The following is a 23,737-nucleotide window of genomic DNA, read 5'->3' as shown; positions in this document are numbered from 1 at the left end:
ACAAGTGATTTGGGCACAGAGCAGCAGCTCCCCACTGATTTTCACACTTGTACCCAGTATTAGGGCATGCTGCTTCTGAACATGGAGGTTCCAATTAGCCATCACGACCAACTTAAGAACGTGTCTCCCAAGAATTTGCATACTCCCAAATTAAAGTCACAAACACAGCATGTGGCAGTGCATTAAGCATAGCACAAGTTCTTCCTCTGGCATAATCTAGGTCTGTATTGGGGGGGGAGGGGAGGGGCATACGACTTCGATCTGCCTTAAGTCGGTCAGTGGGCCAAGTGCAAGAGTTCTCACTGACGCAAGACTGTGCTGTCGTGCCAAGAGACGTGTGAGCATTACAACTGCACAGCCAGATTCCTTCATGGGGGGCAGCCCTGGGAGGTAGCCGGGAAGAATCTCCGGCCAGCGAGAGAAGAAGAAGAGTTTGGATTTATATCCTGCCTTTCTCTCCTGTAGGAGACTCAAAGGGGCTGACAATCTCCTTGCCCTTCCCCCTTCACAACAAACACCCTGTGAGGTGGGTGGGGCTGAGAGAGCTCCATAGAGCTGTGACTAGCCCAAGGTCACCCAGCTGGCGTGTGTGGGAGTGCGCAGGCTAATCTGAATTCCCCAGATAAGCCTCCACAATTCAAGCAGCAGAGCAGGGAATCAAACCCGGTTCCTCCAGATCAGAGTGCACACCTGCTCTTAGCCACTGCTCTTAGCCACTACGCCACTGCTGCTCCCTGAAAGGGAAAGGGAGCGCAGACCACACCCCCGCCCCACCTCACATCAGCTGCTTCCTGTGGGGAAAATGCTGCTTCATGAAGCGCGGAAGCAGCTGTGGAGGCTACCAACAGATAGCTCTCAAAGCAACCTTGGCAGCGGGTGAGGCACCTCCTGTGTCACCCTGAAGCTTTAAAGAGGCTGGATTGGCGCAGGGAGGATTCCTGCCTGGCCCTACTCACAGCCTCAGGCCTCATTTCACAAGTCAGCCTTTTCTCTGTGCCGAGGAAACGAGAAAACCTCTCAAGTACGTCCAGCTCTGAAAAAAACGGGCACTGCTTAATTTGGGCAGGTGGAAAGAGCCATCAAGTCGCAGGCAACCCCTCGTGGGGGTTTCAAGGCAAGGGAGGAGCAGAGGTGGTTTGCCGCCTGCCTGCCTCTGCGTATTGACCCCAGACTTCTGTGGTGGTTTCCCCATCCAAGTACTACCCGGGGCTGGTTTGAGATCAGGCTAGCTTGAGCTATCCAGGACGGGACTGATCAGTTCAGCACCCAGGAAACCCAAGTGCTGTGATGGAGGGGTGGGGGGCAGGAATCCACAGCAAGAGAGAGGAAGAAGAAGAGGAAGAGTCTAAATTTATATCCCAAGCTCTGCTCCCTACCTCTCCCTACAATAGACACCTGGTGAGGTAGGTGGGGCTGAGAGAGTTCTGACTGGCCCGAATGTAGGAGTGCAAAAACGCATCTGGTTCACCAGATAAGCCTCTGCCACTCAGGTAGAGGAGTGGGGAATCAAACCCGGTTCTCCAGATTAGAATCCGCCTGCTCTTAACCACTACACGCCATGCTGGAAGATTAACCCCTGCAAAGCGCCAATGACTGGAAAGCCAAGGAGGCTTCTTCAGACCTCCGATTCCCACAATTCCAGCAGGTACGGTATTTGTACCTCCCAAAAACCTTTTGTTTGCAGCCCCGGCAGCTAGAATCTTGCCTCTTAGGAGCTGCGCCATGCCAGCTGCCAGATTCCAAACGGGTGTGCTGAGCCCTGCTCTCAGAAGACTCCCAACTCCGCCACTGCCTGCTCACTTTTTTAGCGATGGGTTTTTTGTCCCATGTTAGACAACTGTCCTTAGGGCAAGCTTGGAGGACAAAAAGGGGATGGGGGGGAGGAAGCCCACCCCTTAAAGCACCGAACAGAGGCCACGGGCCAGCCTTTCACCGGCATCCCCTTTAATAAAACACAGAAGAGTGTGAGTGTAACAACAAAAGGAGGGGAAAAAATAATAATAAATCAAGTGAGCGAGACGGCAGCCAGAGCGATCACCATTTACAACCACAGACGACGCTGCCTAGCAGGTGGGCAGGGAGACGTGGGCAAGGCAGAGAAAAGAGGGAGCCCCTCTCCATGCTGCCCCTTATTTATACAGGATGTCGTAGTGTCCTGGTCTGTACAGTAGATACACTTTGGGCTCCGAGCCCTCGGGGAAGACGTGGGGGTTGGTGGCGCCCCCCTCGCCCCGGTCCATGTATTCCACCAGGATGGAGACGTTGAGGGCCTGGGCCAGCGCGATGATGTGGATGTGGTCGCTTTCCTTGCACATGGGCTCCACTTCCTGGGGTGAGAGAGAGAAGAGCAAACAGAGGTGGCATCGTCAGTGTGGCCCTGAAGACTCTCACGCTCTCCCACACACAGTCATAGAATCGTAGAGGTGGAAGAGACCACAAGGGCCATCAGGTCCAACCAGCTGCAATGCAGGAAAACCCAATCAAAGCACTCCTAACAGATGGCCATCCAGCCTCTCTTTAAAAACCTCCACAGAAGGATACTCCACCATACCGAGGTAGTGAATTCCGAGGTAGTGAATTCCAGTTTTTCCTGATGTTTAAGTGGAATCTCTTTTCCTTCCCCTTGAACCCATTACTCCTGGTCCTGGTCTCTGGAGCAGCAGAAAACAAGCTTGCTCCCTCACCAACATGACATCCCTTCAAGTATCTAAACATGGCTATCATGTCACCTCTTAACCTTCTCTTCGCCAAACTAAACATCCCCAGCTCCCTAAGTCTCTCCTCGCAGGGCATGGATTCCAGACCCTTTACCAGGGGCCCTTCTCTGGACCCATTCCAGCTTGCCAATCATTATGATAACGTAAGACAGAGATAATTATGATTAACATAAGTCCTTCCAATAAAGGAGCACCACTGATACCATTTTGAAACATCACAAGAAAGCAAACAGGCTAGAAGGAGAATCAACTGCAAGCTCCTGAAAATGACACTTTTTTGGACTGGCCCCTGAAAGGACGTCAAGGCAACGCTAGGCAAGCTTGTTCGAAGAGGGTGTTCTCTAGGCAAGGGGCCATCGCAAAAAAGGCCCTGTCCTCTGCACCCACCAACCTAATTTCTGAAGAGGGAGGGTCGTTTGGAGAAGGGCCTCAGAGGGTGGTCTCAAAGATCAGGCAAGTTCCCTCGGAAGCAGGGATTCCTTTTAGCTAGCTCCAAATCACACTGGCCTTTTGCCTTTTGGGGAGGGCAAAACCAGCATGCTAAGTTCTGCCCAGAAATAGACTAGAACAGGGGTCTGCAACCTGCAGCTCTCCAGATGTTCATGGACTGCAATTCCCATCAGCCCCTGCCACCATGGCCAATTGGACTGATGGGAAGTGTAGTCCATGAACATCTGGAGAGCCGCAGGTTGCAGACCCCAGGACTAGAAGCTGGTGAATATAACAGACATGAGACAGCAGCAGCTCTGTTCAGTCTGGTCTGTGTTTAACTTTTAGCCCGTCATCTTTGACAGTTCACACCACCGTCAAGCTCCACTGCAGTACAGGGTGGGATGGAGCTAGAACACGGCTTTTTCAAAACAAACAAATGAACGAATGGCCATAATGCTTGCCAGGATGCCCAGTCTCACATCAGACATTAGGTCCTGCGTCACACAAAACCGGCAAGGCTCTGTGTGTGAGTTCCTCTCCGAAGTTTCTGTGCCAGACGGACAGCAGAGCACACAGGGAGATCACATCGCTCCAGGAGATATAGCTGAGCTAAATCCACCCCAGCCCCAGCCCAAATCCGGTGCTGAGAATCTGCAGTTACTTTTTTTGTACGGCTAAAAGCGGGACCATTTAAGCTCAGGGAGATGAGGGGGCAACTCTCCCAACAGTGGGGGGGGGGGGGGGGGGAATGATCATTGCGACTGGGAGGAGCCCAACCTTCCTCCCCCACCCCTGCCCCAGGCTTGGCCCGGGGGAGGGCGAACTCCATTTTCTGGCCTCCCTCATTTTTGCCTCAAACGGTTCGAATACATGTACAGGGATTGAATTGGAGAGGCAGGTGGCAAGAAGTGTCTTAGGGAGGCATCCAGGAAGCAAGAGGCCTACAGGTGCAGAGGCAGAAGAGAAGGCGGATGCTGCTGGCTTGCCTCTGTGGCTCTAAAGCCTGCCCAAGGCTCTCCTTTTTCCCCAGAGAGCACCCACACACAATTTCCCAGGACCAGAGACCTCAGCTGAATAAGGATTTCCTATGGGAAGCGTGGCCAGGCAGACTGCCGGAAGGAACTGCTTGTCCAAAGCATCCCGATCCTCTAAGTGAGCAAGGAAAGGAGAGAGGGCCAGAAACCTTTTCCTTGCTGGCAAAAGGAGCAAGTCCTCCCCCTTGCCTCCCCCTCCCCACTTCATCTGCAAGCGATCCTCACCTGCTGGCAGAACTCCTTTATGCTGCGTCCACCCTCGATGAAGTGCTCAAAGAACTTGTTCTCACGCTGCAGGTACCCAGAGGTGAGCAGTCGCAGGTACACCACCAGGTAATCTGAAGTGCTCTGGTCGTTGAAGGAGGACAGCAGATCCGAGAGGGTGGTCTGCTTCTCCACCTGTTCTATCAGGTCCATAAACTGCAGGGAAAGAGACGGGGCTGAGGCAAGGGGGCTCCTCTGGCTACAGGGGTGGCATTTTGGGGGCCTGGGGGGCACAGAGAGGGAACCACCTATACCACTTCTGAGGTGGCATCAAGTTGATAGGTCAAAGGTCCCCCAACCTTTTCGAGTCTGTAAGCACCTTTGGAATTCTGTCACAAGATGGTGGGGGCAGCCACAAAACGGCTGCCACAGGAGGCGGAGCCAAACAAAATGTCAGTGAGTGAGGTGATGCATAGCTCTAACGTTGACCTCAACATTTCAAGCAGAGGCTGTTTAACAGGATGCCTTCTGAAGCAAACTGTTTAAAAGTGTGTTCTTGCTTATATACAGCAGAGTTTCAGTCATGAAGTGAAGATCCTTGTGCTTCAGTGGCAGCTGCTGCCAAAGGTTTCTGGTTTTTGGAATATGCACAGTCAATCAGATGTACAATGGGCAATCAGGGGCTCTGCTGGGCAAAACCTCCAACCTTAACCCTCCAACTTTCTAAAAGCACACGGTGGGCACCACAAACGATGCTGGGAGATGCCATGGTGCTTGTGGGTACCATGTTAGGGAGCCGTATGTGTGCTAGACCCTTCCTCAGGGTTACTTCTGAATCAGGTGCGCAGAAAGGAGGTTGTAGGTGGAATCTGTCACAAGCAAAGCAGAACAGCCAGCTGCTGGCTGAAGCCCTTCGGTTTCTTTCTCTCACACCCACAGTCACCCCTAAACCTCTCCCACTCAGGAGCCTCAACCTACTTTTCCTCCTATGGTTAAAGAGGCTATGCTGCAGGAGACGAGACAGATGGATTCGGCCTCTGACAAGTCTTCACCAGCATGGCCAATTGGCCATGCTGGCAGGAGCTGATGGGAATTGTAGTCCATAACATCTGCAGTGCCAAAGGTTCGCCACCACTGCTGTAGTTCATCAAAACAACACTAGGACATATGGACAGCGGAGGAAGGGCAGATTGCCCACTTCTGCAACAGAAGCGATTAAGAAAGGGAGACCAGGGTCAAGGGTCAGAAGGAGTGGCAAAAGCCCGCTGGATAAATCTGCAGACTCTCTCTTCTGTGGAGGTGATCAAGGGCAGCTTTCTGTCAGGTTCTCATGCCTCAGCACAGGGGTGTCCAACTCTGGCGCTTCAGATGTTCATGGACTACAATTCCCACTAGGGGAATTGTAGGGGCTGGTGGGAATTGTAGTCCATGAGCATTTGAACCACCAGAGTTGGACACCTCTGCCTTAGCAGCTTGGGGCTGAAGCAGAGCCCTACCTGGCTGAACAGACCGTATGGCCAATACAGGAACATGTGGGCATGACCAAGCAAAAGGAACTGCCCCCCACTTCCTTTCACCAAGTGAGGACGAAGCCTCCAAAAACCTCATCGCCTTCATTCCTGCCTTCGGCTGGCCCCAGAGTCCCTGCCCCATCAACACTCTGGCCCCTCCTTATCCTAGATGTGGTGGGAGGGGTGGGGTGGGGTGGGGGTGCAGAGAAGCAGGCCTCACTGTGTTGTGGAAGTCCTCAATGGTGAATTCCGTGAAGCCTTGCGAAACCAGCACGTCTTTGCTTTTGGCCGCCACTTCTTTGAAGCTGTGTGCAACGAGAGGAAATACAGAAACCAATCACTCCAGTGGCAGTCACCCCCAGCCCTGGCTCTGGGCCCCGTGTGCTTCAACCTGAGCACCAAATATGGCCCCAGGGGGGAAAGCTTCTCAGGGGCTGCTCTACAGCACACCCAGCTTAAGTCACCTGACTGACATAAACAAAACCACGGAGGAAGTGAGACGATGCTGCCAGACCTATGATGACCCAGTGATGTCCCCAGTCAGGGACAATGGAAGCTACCAAAGCTGGAAGAAGCAAAGTAAAGGTGGGCCTAGGCTTTTCCAGTCAGAGGAACGGGGTCCCCAGGAGCTGAGAGACCAGCCAAGGCAGCAGATGACCCTCCATTTGGCGATCCCTTTTCCTATCCCACAGCTGGGTTTTCCTGAGAGTTGGGACAAGCCCAGGATTTTGAAGGCCCAGCACTGGCTACACCACTTCTGACCTGCTTTTACTGGCACCTGGCTAGTTGTGCCGCAGAAACACTTCAGAGTCTGCAGGGCCGACCCTAGAATCATAGAGTTGGAAGATACCCCAAGGGCCATCAAGTCCAACCCCCTGCAACGCAGGAACACATAATCAAAGCACTCCTGACAGATGGCCATTCAGACTTTCTTTAAAAACCTCCAGAGAAGGAGACTCCACGACACTCCAAGGTAGTGGATTCCACCGTCCAACAGCCCTGACTGTCAGGAAGTTCTTCCTGATGTTTGGTGGAATCCCTGCAGCATTGCCACATTTGGAAACCCAACTTGGCCACACCAGCTAAGCTACCCCAGTGCCCCAAAGCTCCCCCACCCTTTCCTCCCCGGTTCATGAACTACCGCTGCAGTTCCTTGCTATCCTCCAACAGAGCCTCAAGGTGGGAAAAGCCAAACGCCCGATAGAAGCAGTTGCCATCCGGCCTTGTCTTCCGGATGTACGAGTACTTTTTCAGCAAATCCTGTGTGAGGGGAAAGAGGAAAACGGAGATAAATTGAACCAGGATTAGGGAGACCTCAGCAGCTGATAGATCTCAACACAAGACTATCTGTGTATGGTTCCAATCTGCCCTGTGGCAATAACGTAAACGTGAATCACGTAAATCACGTTATCCAACATGCTATTTTTTTACATGAAAAATTTATTTCCCACTTTCACAGCAGCCTACAAAAAAAGTAAAGTTGCTTAGCTATTTAAAAAAAACAGCAATGGAAATGTCACAGAAAAGACTCCACCTCTGCTTGCAACCCCTGAGACACAACTTCACAACTTGACTATTTTGGAAGAAGAAGATTTTGGATTTATTTCCCACCTTTCTCTCTTGTAAAGAGACTCAAGAAGGCCTACAAGCTCCTTTCCCTTCTCTCCCCGCAACAGACACCTTGTGACGTAGGTAGGGCTGAGAGAGTTCTGAAAGAACTGTGACTAGCCCAAGGTCACCCAGCAGGAATGTAGGAGTGCGGAAACACATCTGGTTCACCAGATAAGCCTCTGCCACTCAGGTGAAGGAGTGGAGGAATCAAAACCAGTTCTCCAGATTAGAATCCACCTGCACCTTCAACCCGACTCACAATCGTTGGCAACATGTGAAGAAGCCATCTTGACAGCAGTTCACAGCTCCAATCATTCCTGCTTGCAGAATTGAAAAGCATGCAGAAAAGGGCAGGAACTGTGGTCAAAGGGCTGGAGCACCTTCCCTGTGACCCAAGACAGAAGAGTTTGGAGCTTCTCAGTTGGGGAGGACAACAAGGCAGGAGGATATGATGGAAGACTATCAAACCACATGTGGGACGACTAAAGGGAGTTCTTCCTTCCCTGCACGAGGAACCATCGACATATGGAACATCTGATCTGCTCATAAAGCCAACTGGCCATGCCAGCAGGGGCTGATGGGAATTGTAGCCCATGAACACCTGAAGCGCCGGTTTTGGACACCCCTGGCCTAGATTAAGAGATTGGTCCTGCCACAGAGCAGCTGAGGGCAGGCCCGGTCACACCAGTCAGGAACATTTCCCACGCAGCCGCCCGCACTGCTCTCCCACCCCCAGAAAGAATGCACAGCTGGGCATAAGCAACCTGGCGCTATGCTCACCTTGATCTTCTGCTGATAGATATGGTCGTCGTCAGCGTATTCTTTGTACAGGACCAACAACTCCATCCTTTCCGAGACTAGTGGGTTCTGGACGGCGATCTGCAAATGGTAATGTGCGAAAGAAAACTGAGAGAATCCCTGTTTTGCAGGAAGAAGGGTCCAGGTCTGAGCCCTGGCATTTTCAAATCAAGGATCTCAGGTAGGAGGTGTGGGGGAAAGAGTTTTGGGCACCTGAGACCCCGGAGAGCCTCTGCCCGTCAAAGGAGACAATGCCAAGCCAGAGGAGCTGCTGTGGTTTGAGTCAATAGAAGGAGGAATGAAAGAAAGGTCTTTCCCACGTGTTTTCCACAAATTGCACCAGCCGCCTCTCACTCACACAGGGCCACAAATTGCACCAGCCGCCTCTCACTCACACATTGATACAGAGTCACATTTCAAAAGTAATTGCAAGAAACACACACACACCCCTCCCCACACCCGCTTCAGAGCTGGTTCATGCTGGCCGACTTGTCACTTGAGGACCCCGGCAGAGGCCGACAGCTTGAAGGCTGAGTGGATGAAGACAATACTGGAAGCATTTCAACCGGATTAAAATATAAATAAAATGGGTGGTTTAACGTAAAAATGATGTCATCCTTAAACCTGATTCAAAGTAAGATTGGAATATAAACCGCCATTCCTTTGTTTCATAATCTTTTCAAATTGAGCCCACCACAGTCCACAAAATGCACCAAGGCAAAGATGTGTGACTTTGTGAAGTCAGACACTGTTGATCTGACATGATAGTCAAAGAAGAAGAAAAAGAAGAAGAGTTTGGATTTATACCCTTCCTTTCTCTCCTGCAAGGAGACTCAAGGTGGCTTACAAGCTCCTTTCCCTTCCACTCCCCACAACAGACACCTTGTGAGGTGGGTGGGGCTGAGAGTTCAGCAAGAACTGTGACTAGCCCAAGGTCACCCAGCAGGAATGTAGGATTGCGGAAACACATCTGGTTCACCACTCAGGTGGAGCGGGGAATCAAACCCAGTTCTCCAGATTAGAATCCTCCTGCTCTTAACCACTACGCCACACTGGCTCTCTTCATCTGGTTTTATTGTTGGGTAGACATTTGGACATTTGGGTGGACATTTGTTTCCAGGTCCTTAAGCTTCGTCATTCTGCCTAACCACAACCCAGCCCTGACTTCTAGGAGGCTCCAGCCCCTGAAGCCTTCTCATGAGAGATCTTCGTGCCCCTGCATGTTTACCAAATGTCAAGCCCTAGTAGACAATCACTAGACTCTAGGTTTTTGAATCAAAAGCCTTTTATTGACAGACATCGGATGGCATGGCTAGAGAAAGCCAGTTCTGGCAAACTGTCTCTGGGTAAAACCTTTTATCCCACCCACTCTCCTTCCCCCTTCACACTTTCTCACCTCCATATCAAAGACAGAGTGAAATAGAACAGGAATGCTACAGCCCATACTCTCCTCAAGGCCGGAGATAAGGGCAGTGGCCGGCTCTTGGGCGCCTCCACTTCGGCTACTTTGTACAGATCAAAGGAAGGGAAGGAAGTGGAAGTAAAGATCCATTAACATGGCAGAGCTCCCTTTGATGCCTGGAAGGCATCGAACAGCTCCAAATGAAGTCCTGCATTAGTGTGCCAATTCATATAGTGAACTGCCTCACAACAGGCATCCAAGTTCCCTAATCACATGTGGACCAGCCAGGAGGTCAAGCAATTCTTGACAGCTCAGGAGTTAGATGGCACAGTTACTCCCTTGATGGGAGGTGAAGTCATATACAGTATGTAAACTACTGGGGACTGGAAGAGAAGCTGGGCCATATGCCCGCTCAGTTTGAACATTTAGGCCAGATGAAAATATTTTTTGTGAGCATCCGTTGGCATTCAGGACCAGCCAATCAAGAATCCTTTAACAGCTTCCAGAAGAGTAGTCCAGTTAAAGCAAATAAACCAAAAGGAACCTGACAGCACCTTAAAGTCAGAATACAACCACCACCACCTTTATTTGGCATTTAGACCTTAAAGTCTAGCAGATTTGCTGCAGCAGAAGCTCAGGCGGATAAGAATCCACTTCTTCAAATACATGAAGTGTTAATCCCAATTGGCAGATAAAGATATGCACACAGCGTGACACAGAAAACAAACGCTGTTGACAGCAGCACTCAAAGGTCACAAAACGCAAGTAGTACAGAAAACAAGGGCCACAAACTATCAACAATAGTGCGAATAGGCTAAGTGAAAATAGTGCTTTGTGAATAAGGCGGTGTCAAACAAGTGGTCCAGGGGCTGAATCCAGCCCCTTGAAGGGGCTTATCTGGCCCATGAGCCAGCAGAACCCTGCCCCCATCTTGCTCCAGATGAGCCCCCACAAGGCAGTGCTCCCACCCAGAGGCATAGCTAGGGGAAATGGAACCCTGTGCAAAATCGGAGTGTTGCTGCCCCCCCCAAATGTTAGTGTTTTTTGTATTTTTTAGTGTTTTTCAGTTTTCAGCCTGCAGGGGGCGTAGTTTTTAGGCTAGCAGCATCAACATTTCAGGGTATCTTTAGGAGACCCTCTTGATGATACCTCCCAGTTTTGGTGAAGTTTGGTTAAGGGGGTCCAAAGTTATGGACCCTCAAAAGGGTAGCCCCATCTACTATTAGCTCCCATTGGAAACAATGGGAGATGGGGCACCCCCTTTGGGGGTCCATAACTTTGGACCCCCTGAACCAAACTTCACCAAACTTGGCTGATATCAGCAGGAGTATTACTGGACGATATCCTGAAATTTTGGTGCCACAATTCTAAAAACTACGCCCCCTGCTGGCCGACAAAGTAAAAACACTAAAAATATCAAAAATACATTTTTGCTGCCCTGCCAGGCGGGCACCTGGTGCGACACGCACCTCCCTGCCCCATGGTAGATACGCCACCGCCCCCACCCCACTGTGGGCTAGCCAGTTCAGGCACCATCACCCCCCACCCCCCGCAGTGCAGGTCTGGGGCCAGCCGAAGCAGCTCTCCACCCAGTCACATTTATGTCATCTCCGTGGCCCTTGCAACAACTGAGTTCAGCATCCTTGGCTGAAAGCATCTGTAGAAGTGGGCTTCAGCCCTTCAGCGTCTGGCCTGTCATAAATCTGTTAGCTTCCCAAAAGCCACCGGCCTCCTTTGCTTACTTTACAGCAGGACAGCTTGACACAAATTGTGAAACGTTTCAGTCACGGGCTCCTCATCCATAACCCGAAACGCAGCACGCACACAAAACAGACACAGCCGGCAGGCCGATCTTTCTGCTCCGAAGCGCTCACCTCCTGCTGGATGCGGTCCTGCTGGGCCATTATGGCTTCGTCGTAGGCCAAGCAATTCACCCCTGAGAAAGAGAAAGGAGATTAATCCACAAGGGTCAAGGGCCCCTCACGCCATCTCGGTCTCCACAGGGCTCCTGAGGCCTTCCGCTACTGAAGGTCAAGTGTCCGCCTGTTGTTCTAAAAATACAACTAAAACCACATGTGCTCAATATAATGGTGGGCAGATGATACCTTCTCTGCTGTAGCTTTTACTGTTTTCTATTACTTCCATTTTCCTTCTTCTGATCTTTTTAATATATGTTGAAAAATTATTTTAAAATTATTTAAAAAATGAAAAAATGAAAAAGAAATGTAAACCGTGGCCTGTTGATTAGACTTTTTTTTGCATTTTTTATAATGTCAAGAAAAGCTTTTAATTAGCAAAAAAAAAAACCTAAAACCAAAGTGAAACCTATGTCCCTGGCCTGCTCATTTAAAATCTTTGCTGCGGGGCAGCAAAGTCAGAAAGAAAGAAAGAAAGAAAGAAAGAAAGAAAGAAAGAAAGAAAGAAAGAAAGAAAGGAGGAAGGAACAGAGGAAAGAAAGAGGAAGGGAGGGAGGAAGGAAGGAAAGAAAGAAAGGATGAAAAAAGAAAGAAAGAAAGAAAGAAAGGAAGGAAGGAGGGGGAGGGAGAGGGAGGGAGGGAGGGAGGGAGGGAGGGAGGGAATTACAGGACCCAGCCCAGCTAATTGATTGTGTTACTTGACACAAGCAGAACCCCTCTGCCCAATTTACAACAATGAAAGCCCCCCCAAGGCTGAACAAGTGCTCCACCCCTGCCTTATCAGCATGACAATATGAACTGCAACAATACAGTATCTCCCCCTCCATGAGTCACCTCCTTCCCATGTTTAGCTTACTCCCTTGAGGACACTTAGGTGGAAGTGGGGCCCAAGGTCATTCAATAAACTTCAGAGCAGAGAAGGGAATCGCAAGGCTGGTTATCATTTGTGGGCGGAAAGGAGGGGAAAAAATCACACTGGTGGTACTTCAGCAGTGAAATGGGTTGCTTAAGGAGCTCCCCCTCTCTGGCAGACTTTAAGCAGCAGCTGGATGAACACTTGACAGGGATGCTTTAGGCCAGTGATGGCGAACCTATGGCACAGGTGCCAGAGGTGGCACTCAGAGCCCTCTCTGTGGGCACGCGCAGACAGAGTTGCCCCCACCCCACCACACATACGGCTGACCTGGGCTGCTGGGCTTGATTATTAGCATTAAACCTAAGACCTAGTTTTGGGGAAGCAGTGTAGGTAACCCTGTTAAGTGCTGTTAAACCTCACTGATTTTCATGCAAAGATCCTTTACCTGGGAGTAAGCTCGGTTGCTGGCAATGGGGCTTGCTTCTGAGTAAATCCTCTTAGGGTCGTGATTCACCATTGGAAGAGTTGCACAGTTGCTTCAAAGCAAAGCCACCAACTACCACCAAGCTTACTCCCGAGTAACACATGCCTCAGAGCCAACTGTTTTTTCTAAACTAAAACCTCAGTATTCAGGTTAAATTGCCGTGTTGGCACTTTGCGATAAATAAGTGGGTTTGGGGTTGCAATTTGGGCACTCGGTCTCGAAAAGGTTCGCCATCACTGCTTTAGGCTGATCCTGCACTGAGCACAGGGATGGACTAGATGGCCTGTGTGGTACCCTCTAACTGTGAGATTCAAACCCAAGTCTCCCTGTCCTAATCACGGGCTTATTTCCAGTCCTCCTTTGCTCAGCAGTTGTAAACCCCCACCCCCAACCTGTCATTGCACACACACACACAGCCTGCATGGCATTTATCTGCTTTGCAGCAGTGCCAGGCACCAAATGCTTCCTCCGGCATCATCTGCTCAGAGCAGCTGCCAGCACTGCAGAAAACAGAGGAACCGGCCGGGGATCATTCCACGTCATACATCATTAACGGAGAGACGTCCCGATTCCCGGCTGCAGGAGCAAACGCTTGCGACTCCCGCAGCTGGGCTGAAGGCTGCACGTCCCCGCACTCCGGAGCCACAGCAGGGCGGCCAATCCAGATGCCTCCCCTTCAAACAGGGAGCGCGGCCCAGATACACCAAAGAGCCCTCCAAGGGATAGAGGTGATATACGAGGTTTGCCTAGCCAAAGGAAAGCAACCCTTGTGTTTCATAAAGCTGCTGACGACACTACAATTCCAGAGAGATACAATCCCAGGAAAGAGACTTCTGTTACTCATGGAAGGCTAGGAACTGTGGAGTCCCGAGAGAAAGAATTCGGACTTCTTTCCCTACCAGCTAGTGAAAGGAAGACTCCATTTTCTATTTACAAACAGGGAGGGAACATGGAAAAACATAGGATGCCCCACACTGGGTCATCTGTGTTACAAATTGATCAGATTTACATGAAGAAAACCAGAATGACTTCCCGCTAAGAACCGTGGGCATTGCACCACTGGCAAAGGGGCTGAGGATTCTACTAGTGGTTCTCAACCTTCCTAATGCTGTGACCTTTTAATACAGTTCCTCATGTTGTGGTGACCCCCAACCCTAACATTTGTCCATTTTACAGATGGAGAACACTGATGCAGAGAGTCTTAGGCAGTGGTTCTCAACCTTCCTAATGCCGTGAGCCTTTAATACAGTTCCTCATGTTGTGGTGACCTCCAACCCTAACATTTATCCATTTTACAGATGGAGAACACTGATGCAGAGAGTCTTAGGCGACCCCTGTGAAAGGGCCGTTCGACCCCCAAAGGGGTCGCGACCCCCAGGTTGAGAACCGCTGTCCTTAACTGACTCCAGCAAAAGTGAAGAGAAGGAAAGTTTCATTTGCCTGATGCAAAAGTTACGTAGCTTACTAGCTCAGGAACAGAACTACCAGATATTGGTAACAATCCCAAGACCCTCACAGGCAGCAATCAAGTAAAAATATTCATTTTTTTAAGTGGGGGGGGAGAGAAGCTTTAATGGGGGAGCTATCAAAAGCTTCCATTTTAAAAAATGGAACAATCAAGAGGTGGAGCCAACAGGATAAACCTGGACCCAGCAAGGAAAAACCCGCCATTCAATACTGGGCTTGGCCAGGCTGGGAACAGTGTTAACTCCGCGCCCGTCTCCGCACTCCACAGGAGTCTTGGAGGCGGCAGGCGTCCTGGGTTCAGCTCTGCGCTGCCTGCTGCCTCCCAGACTCATGTAGAGACTTCAGGCAGGCGTATATTCGAGGTTCAAGTTTATTAGCCCCCAACATTTGGGGATAAAACTAAATTTAGCATAAGGTTTTTTGAGGTTTTTTTTTAAATTCTGGGTCTACTGAACCCAAAAAATACTAAAAACAAAGGTTACCCCCTCTAGTCACAGCTGAGGTTTTTAAGGCAAGAGATGCTCACAGGTGCTTTGCCATTGCCTGCCTCTGCGTAGCAACCCTGATATTCCTTAGTGGTCCTCCCATCTAAACACTAACCAGAGTACACCCTGCTAAGCTTTTGAGACCTGATGAATTCGGGCTCACCCGGGTGAAGAGGCTGTAAGGAAGAGGAAAATACAGACAAGAGAAGGCACATCGTCACAGACAAACCAAATGGCCTAAACCACCAGCAGCCAAGCACCAAATACATGTGAAAATAATACTTAGCAGACAAGGAGAGCTACAGGGAGGGCATACTGAAGTTGACGTGGAAGCTCAGAACACCTTCTAGCTCCCTCCTGAAGGTAAAGACATGCAGAGATGGCCTCCGCAGAGAATCTTAGCTGCTTGGCAAATTCAGGCGGTAACATTTGAGCCTGGCTCCTGAGGATTTGAAGGCTAAGAATCAGCAGTCTGAATTGTGCCAGGATACAAATCAGTAGCCATTTAAACTCTTACGTTATGACAGAGATGCTATGAGCTACACCAGGCAATACTATAGAAGAAGAGAAGGAGGAGGAGGAGTTTGGATTTATATCCCCCCTTTCTCTCCTGCAGGAGACTCAAAGGGGCTTACAATCTCCTTGCCCTTCCCCCCTCACAACAAACACCCCATGAGGTAGGTGAGGCTGAGAGAGCTCCGAGAAGCTGTGACTAGCCCAAGGTTACCCAGCTGGCATGTGTGGGAGTGCACAGGCTAATCTGAATTCCCCAGATAAGCCTCCACAGCTCAGGCGGCAGAGGTGGGAATCAAACCCGGTTCCTCCAGATTAGATACACGAGCTCTTAACCTCCTACGCCACTGCTGCCGTATTTTGAAACCAATGAACTTTCCATACTGCCCTAGAGAAAGCCACCGTAATCTTACCAGGCTGTGACCAGAGCACAGATAAGGAAACCCCCATCCTCCCACTGGGTGGCTTGCTGGGTGACCCTGGCCCACACCCTCTCTTTCATCCCTGCTGGGCTGTTACAAGGATAAGTGAGGAAGGTTGAACATATGCTGCCCTGAATTCCTTGGACCTTGAGTAGGATAAAAATTGGACCTGATGGCCCTTGGGGTCTCTTCCAACTCTATGATTCTATGAAAAATGCAGGCTCACAAACCTCGTACCAACCAAAGTAGGTTAAAGGCATCACATCTCACCACATGACTGACCTCTACCCCACTGTACATGAACGCAACATACACAACAGGACCTGTCAAGACACAATGTACTTGTCCAGTGCAGAGGGTATTTAACATGTAAGAGCCATAGAAGAAGAGGAGTTTGGATTTATATTCCCCCCCTTTCTCTCCTGCAGGAGACTCAAAGGGGCTGACAAACTCCTCTCCCTTCCCCTCTCACAACAAACACCCTGTGAGGTGGGTGGAGCTGAGAGAGCTCAGAAGAACTGTGACTAGCCCAAGGTGTGTTGGCGTGTGTTGGAGTGCACAGGCTAATCTGAATTCCCCAGATAAGCCTCCACAGCTCAAGCGGCAGAGCGGGGAATCAAACCTGGTTCCTCCAGATTACAGTACACCTGCTCTTAACCACTATGCCACTGCTGCTCCTACATGCTTGATAGTGCAAGCAAATACAGGCACAAGATAGTACATGCTTGACAGTACACACAGAGGGCGGCAAACCTTCTAGGCAACTGGGCACTCCAGTACGTCTGAATCATGGCTCGTCATGTTGTCCAAACTGAGGCTCATTCCGCACATTTTGCACATGCAGAATAATGCACTTTCAAACTGCTTTCAATGCTCTTTGAAGCTGTGCGGAATGGCAAAATCCACTTGCAAACAGTTGTGAAAGTAGTTTGAAAACGCATTATTTTGTGTGTGCGGAAGGGGCCTGAGACATAGCACTGAAGAAAAAGATGGTCACCTTCTAAATTGGAAGGAGGCTAGGGAAAGGCACTAATTCTAATAGAAGGTGTTGCAAGGGGATTGCTGCCCATGATCTTTGCTTGTTGAATTGGGACCGATATGTACGTAGCACCCTGACATAAGATGGGACACAGCGGTTGTGTCACCACCTTTTCATGTAGGTTTGATGTCCCAAGGTAAAAGGATGCCCCCAGGGCAGGACTCCTGCAATGATTTAAAAGAAAGATCAAGGGTGCCGGGGAGAGAGCCAAGATGGCGAGCGACTGAAAGAACATTTGTTATGGACATTCACTGCCAGTCAGGGCTGAGAATAAGGGGAAGGGTAAATACAAATGCAATTAATGAATAATTAACTCCAGCTCCCTTCAATATCACTAGAAGGGCTCCAATGACCCGTGCGGGGGAAGAGGGGAGGATTCTTCTGTATCCAAAAATGCCGAAAACACTGAGACTGATGTGGGAGAATGCCAGCAAGATCTACCGTAAGATCTGCTGTTGTTTAAGTCTGCCAGCATCACTAGCTGCACTACATATATATTTGGAACTTTTACTATCAGCTACCCGAAAACTTCAGCTATACCCTTTCCCACCAAAAGATCTAAGAGCAGTCAGTAGTGCTTCCGGCTTGGTGTTTGGGGAGGGGGAGAAAGTGGTGTCAGATGAATTCACAATTCTACTTATATCTTTCAGTGGGACAGAGTATAACAACTCTGAGCGACACTGAACTGTGTTTTGACCTTCACATTTCCAGTATTAAAAAGAGGTTAAATGGATCTAATTTACAAGATAATCTGTCATCTCATTTTGATGTGAATTAATTAAATTAAAGGAAGAGAAATATTGTGGAAACATATGCAGGCAGGTTGCTAAGACCGGATGGGTGTTTTATTTTACATTTTTCAATTGATATTTTCAAGGACAGAGAATGGAGTGGCTGGTTTGTTTGCTTGTTTTTAAAAAACTTGGCCTCCATTGTATCTTTACTGGGATTACAAAAGATTTTATTCCATTATTAAGCATCTGAGACTTTTCAATACAGAATAAACAAATAAATATTGACTTCTGACCTTTCTCTTTTCACCTGAACTGCTTATCTGTTTAAAACTAACCGTGCTATTGGGCTTCAAAAACATCTTTGGAATTTCTACTAATATTGGTGATGTTAACAAAGGAGAAAAAAGAAAGCACAGAAAGTAGAACAAATAAATAGATTTTGTTCTGGATACAAACTGAATAAAAAGACAATGTTAGCAGAAGCAACTGAAGCAGACAAAGAGAAAGAAAAACAACAGAATGTGTTGTTATTTAAAAATCCACAATATGATATTTAGGAATATATATAACAGGACAAAATGATAACCTTTACAAAGGTATTGTCGAAGGCTTTCCCGGCCGGAATCACTTGGGTGCTGTGTGGTTTCCGGGCTGTATGGCCGTGTTCTAGCAGCATTCTCTCTTGACGTTTCGCCTGCATCTGTGGCTGGCATCTTCAGAGGATCCTGCCACAGATGCAGGCGAAACGTCAGGAGAGAATGCTGCTAGAACACGACTTTACAAAGGTAATTATTAAAACGTTTGGACAAATATCAAGGAAGATCTTCAAAGATGGGAAAAGTTAAGAATTAGAAGAAGAGTCTGGATTTATATCATCCCCCCACCTTCTCTCCTGTAGGAGACTTAAAGGGGTTTACAATCTCCTTTCCCTCCCCTCCCCCCCACAACAAACACCCTGTGAGGTGGGAGTTTACCTGGTTGGGAAGAATTTCTGCATTTAAAATGAATACACTGTCACAGTTGATTCTTTTATTCCAATTTGTATAGATAAAAACACTTTTTTAAAATGTCAGAGAAAGATAAACAATTTTATATGGAGTGGAAAGAAACCAAGAGTAAGATTTAAAACATTATAAAATAAGAAAAAAGGCGGTTTGGCTGTACCAAACGTTAAATTGTACAGTCCGGCTGCCACACTAATCTAGGTGTCAAACTGGATTAACAATCAAAACGGAAGGAATGTAAAACTGGAAGCAGCTGACATTAAAAGAATACAAAACTGTCCATGGATTAAGAGGCCCTCAAGAATAATTCAAACTCAACATGGAAGAAGTATTTTGAGAGATGGTGAGTTAAGAATATGGTTTCGTTGCAGAAGTAAAATAAGTCTGCCAACCTCATTACTGACATCTTTACTTGACGTTTACTGTGAAAACATGTAAGAAACCAAGAGAATACTGGATAAAGGTAACTGATGAAATATAAAAGTGTCTAGAATGTAAATATGAGATGAACCTGAAGAATATGTGACTAAATATCTTATCAAGTAATATTTTAAAAATATACAGTATATTATTCAAGTAGATGGTGGCGGCAGCACGACTAACATTAGCAGCAAAATGGAAGGCAGAGAAAAATCCAGATCTGAATGAATGGAGGAGCAAATTAACTAACAATGCAATTATGGCAAAATTATGCATGACCAGGGAGGATAGAAAGCAATGATTTTTTTAAAAATAACAAATCTGATTTTTAAAATTTCAATCAGGTTTTTAAAAATAAAATGCTTTTTGAGGAAAAATCTATCTAAAGATAGTTTCTGTTTAAGATACATTATGGTCCAAAGGTTATTGAAACACAATGTATCTTAAACAGAAGCATGGCAAGGGGTTTTCCTGCATTGCAGGGGGTTGGACTTGGTGGCCCTTGTGGTCTCTTCCAACTCTATGATCCTATTCATCATGAAATAAGGGTTATTTTTTAATTATGTAGCATGAGGATGTATATTCATGCAAGGTAATTTTTTTGGCAAATGAATTTCATTCATCCACTCACAATGCCATGGTCTTCCAGAGATTTCTGTAATACTGTTTTGGGCAAGTTTTCTATCTAGAAGACATTATCACAGATCCTTGGTTTTGCAGTTCTCAAAACAGTGAATTTGTGTCTGCAGAGCAGCAGAAAATGTTATAAATGTTTTCTTCACAGCAAAAATGTTATAAAATAAACATACAGTGTTGAGGAAAAGACCTCTTAATCTCATTGATCTTTTGCGAATCTATGTACACGGAACCTACATTTATCTCTTAAAAGCTACGTTTCAAGAAGTTCAATGAGCAGAAGTTTCTTTGGAATGGAGCAGATCTGCACTAAGTGCGAGGAGGGAAGGGCAAGAGGTGAAGATGAAACTTTTTGAGCCAAATACTCCACAATTTTTTGGATCTGTGTATGTACAGCCTGAGGTTTATCATATTATTCTCTACCTGGAGGAGTAACGGCCCCATCCAAAGAGGGGTGGGCTAGACCCAGTTGTGGGAGTGCTGCATGGTCGCACCAGCGGATTTGCCCTCCCCAGGGCACTCTGCCCCAACGGAGGGGCAATGCTGCCAGTGTGTGGCCACCACGGACTTCCTCGGCACTGAGACACTGCATTGGATGCTGCGGCAGCATATTAGGGCCTTTGCTGCCAGCCTAGCAGAGGGTGGGCCAGAGGATTGCCTTCGCCAGCGTTATGCTGCCAAAAAAGCAGCGTAAAACCACTAAGCCCAATGGGGGCTTCTGCCTCCATGGAACACCCCCTCCCACGTGCACCCATGCGGAGGTGCGATGGTGACAGTAGGCTGACCTCAGATTCTTCCTAGGAAAGGGGGAAAACCATCATCGGCTTGTCTGTGACATATTATGGTGCCTCATTATGTTACGGGAGTGACAGCACACCGGCCACGTTGGCCCCATGGCCTGCCACCAAGTGTGGATGGGTTTGCCCATTCATAATGCCAGCAGGCAAAGAGACCCAGTTTGGGAATATCTAGTTCACCTGTGGGTAAGCCAGGCATGCATGCAAAATGCAAACACTGCAATAAAGAAATGCAAGGCTTGGTGGCCAAATGAAACCGGGAATAGAAATTATTCTATTTTGAAATAATTCTGAAATTATTGCCAGGTGAACTATCTATCTGTTTCTAATAGCGCAGTGATGGTGAACCTTTCTGAGACCGAGTGCCCAAATTGCAACCCAAACCCCACTTATTCATCGCAAAGTGCCAACCCAACTATTTAACCTGAATGCTGAGGTTTTAGTTTAGAAAAAAACGGTTTGCTACCTCTTCCTCCACCCCACCCGCTCGAGCAGTGTGTCAGGGTGCACGCACGTTGTCTCAGTGGCCCAGGCCAGCCTAGATGTGTGTGGGGGGGATGTGATATCCCCCCCCCATGATGAACTCCGTGTGCGCGTGCCCACAGAGAGGGCTTCGAGTGCCACCTCTGGCACCTGTGCCGTAGGTTTGCCATCACTGTAATAGAGCAAACAAACCAGTAATTTTTTATATACAACTGTAAAACTAATCTGAAAAGTTACCATTCTAAAAATGAAACCTTCATCTGGTTGTACTTATTAAGATTATAACTGCAAGAATGAGTCTTTATGTAGAAAGCCATGATCTAAATCTAATCTTACTGACTGGTGATTTAAATCAACTGGATTTTAACCAAATCCACCCTGTACATAATAAACCAATTTTAGAATTTCAAGAAAAATTCTTTTAATTATATAATTGGAAATTAAGAATGAATCAAAATAGAGATTTAGCTAATATATGCCTCATTATAATATGTTACTAGATACGAAAATTCATTGAAAAGATACAGTAATGTAACTCAAAAATGTAAATTTAAATAGTAAGACATCTCTCCCCGAATACCATTTACATTCAAAAGTATAGGATGACTATCACATCTACTGAAACTAGAGGCATAAAAGCAGGTAAAGGGGCAGTTTTTCTTTAAAGCTAGAACAAAACAGGCTGAAAAATATTGTTGCAAACAACTCAATCCATTTCCCCTCATACCTACAGCTACTTTCCTGACCAAATATAGGATGTTCCCTCTCTCTCCAATCCTTCAGCCCATCTCAAAAATGTTACTTCCCAGGAAACCATTGGTTTAACCCCTTAATCTTACTCACTCTCAATTATAATCAAGCCAATGTATGCGTACTCAGCTTAATGGCCATGGCTTAATGACAGAGCACATGTTCTGCATGGAAAAAATCCTAGCTTCAGTCCTTGGCATCTCCAGTTAAAGAGTATCAGGTAACAGAACCAGGTAAGACCTCTGCCTGTGTCCTTGAAGAGTTGTTGACAGTCCATGTAGACAGCACTGACCTGGATGGAGAATGGTTTGTTGCATTTTCATTTGCTCACCTGTACCACTTGCTCCCCTACCCATGGTCAATATTTAGATTGTAAACTCCTCAGGGGCAGGGACTTGTTTTTCTCTTAGTAAAAAAATCAGCGAAGTGCTCTCAAAAACGTTTCAGTTTCAAGCTGGAATTAAATACACTGAAAGAGCAGGAACTTGTATTGATAATTGTTAGACAGCACAGTGGGACTGCTCTAAGGTGATCACAGCAATGGATGGGCATGCAATCTTACAGCTTCTTAATAAATATGTGAAGTAGAATCATACAGTTGGAAAGGGTCATACAGACCATCCTCCTGTTCAATGAAGGATCAGCCTACATCGCTGATATGTGTTCATCCAGCTGCTGCTTGAAGTCTAATGGGTACAGCTGCTTGAAGACTGCAAGAAAGGAAGTCCTCATCACCCCACAGGCAGCCAATCCCACTGCAGAATGGCTCTAAACGTTAAAAAAAAATCCCTCCTAATGTCCGTTACCTTTCCTTCCATAATTGAAAATCCACTATCAGAAGAGGAGTTGGTTGTCATACCCTTCTTTTCTTTACCTTTAAGGAGTCTCAAAGCGGCTTCCCTTCCCTTCCCCACAACAGACACCTTGTGAGGCAGGTGGGGCTTAGAGCCCTGAGAGAACTGTGTCGGGCCGAAGGACACCCAGGAGGCTTAATTTAGGGAAACAAATTTTGTTTACCAGATTAGAGTCCGCTGCTCATGTTTGTATTTTCGCTGTTTTGTATTTTCGTTGTGTGGACAATGACATTAAAGTTATTCTATTCTATGTGGAGTGCAGAAATCAATCTGGTTCTCCCAGTTACAATGTCCAACACTCTCCCCACCCCCAACTGCACCACACTGCGAACAGGTCCACCCCCATGTCCCCCCTCAACCTCCTGCTCTCCAGACGGAACTTTCCCAAGTTCCTCAGCCTCTCGTCATAGGGCTTGACCTCCAGCCCCCAAAGCATCTTCTTGAGAAAGTCAGGCTGAGAGAGAGCAGCCCAAGGTCACCCAGGAAATGTTAGCAGGGTTGTGCACCCAGGCCTTCGCCAGCCCCACGCTTCAACGACTGTCCCTGAGGACAGGAGCCAAAAAGTGGAAGGGAGACCCTCTCCCAGGTAACAGTAGGGGGATTTAAAACAAAACATTAAAGCAGGAAAAGGAATGGTCTTCTCCTGGGGGGGTCTCCTAGGGCAGGGAAGGGGCTTTTCCATAGAGCGCGGAGGTCAGAGGAGCCTAGCCGGGTCCTTGGCGCCTGCGGCCAAAGGTGTGGGGAGGGGGGTGGAATGGAGGGTGCGCCGTTTCCATGGAGACAAGGCTCCGCTCCACGGAGAGGGTGGGGGAACCGTTGCCAAGGAGACTGTGAGGCCCAGCCAGAAGGGCTCCGGGGGCCGCCCTGCAGGGCAAGTAGGGGCGGGGGTCGCTGGACCATGGGGGGGATTTTTCCGGAAAACGATGTGGTCCACGCAGGAAGCGGGTGTTGCCATGGAGACAGGACATATGGTCCCGCACCCATACTGATGACCCCCAACCCTTCCCCGTCGTTACCATCCGTGTCCCCCCCGAGGGGCTCCGGCTGCTGTTGAGGTTCCTCCGCCGCCATCTTCGCGCTTCAACCCCGCTAGGAAGCGCTTCCTGGTCAAATCCAGACGCACCGGAAGCACTTTCTCCTCCCTCTTTTATCCCCCAAGTAACCGCCA

The 23,737-nt window shown here is 48.2% G+C and overlaps 1 protein-coding gene across 1 annotated transcript; it reads right to left on the bottom strand.

The window, feature by feature from the left end:
- Positions 1-1,927: 1,927 nt before the first annotated feature.
- OTUB1 (OTU deubiquitinase, ubiquitin aldehyde binding 1) lies at positions 1,928-23,737 on the bottom strand. The gene is made up of 7 exons (XM_048512053.1): positions 23,586-23,737; positions 11,584-11,645; positions 8,290-8,388; positions 7,040-7,158; positions 6,119-6,203; positions 4,409-4,603; positions 1,928-2,327 (listed from the first exon to the last, which is right to left on the bottom strand). The coding sequence occupies exons 1-7, from the start codon at positions 23,638-23,640 to the stop codon at positions 2,130-2,132; spliced, it is 813 nt and encodes a 270-aa protein (XP_048368010.1). The 5' UTR covers positions 23,641-23,737; the 3' UTR covers positions 1,928-2,129.

The sequence above is a fragment of the Sphaerodactylus townsendi genome, linkage group LG01 (assembly GCF_021028975.2).
Source record: "Sphaerodactylus townsendi isolate TG3544 linkage group LG01, MPM_Stown_v2.3, whole genome shotgun sequence".
In the NCBI taxonomy this organism is placed as follows: Eukaryota; Metazoa; Chordata; class Lepidosauria; order Squamata; family Sphaerodactylidae; genus Sphaerodactylus; species Sphaerodactylus townsendi.
Note: the sequence above shows the minus strand (reverse complement) of the source record. Positions and strands in the feature narration are given on the sequence as shown.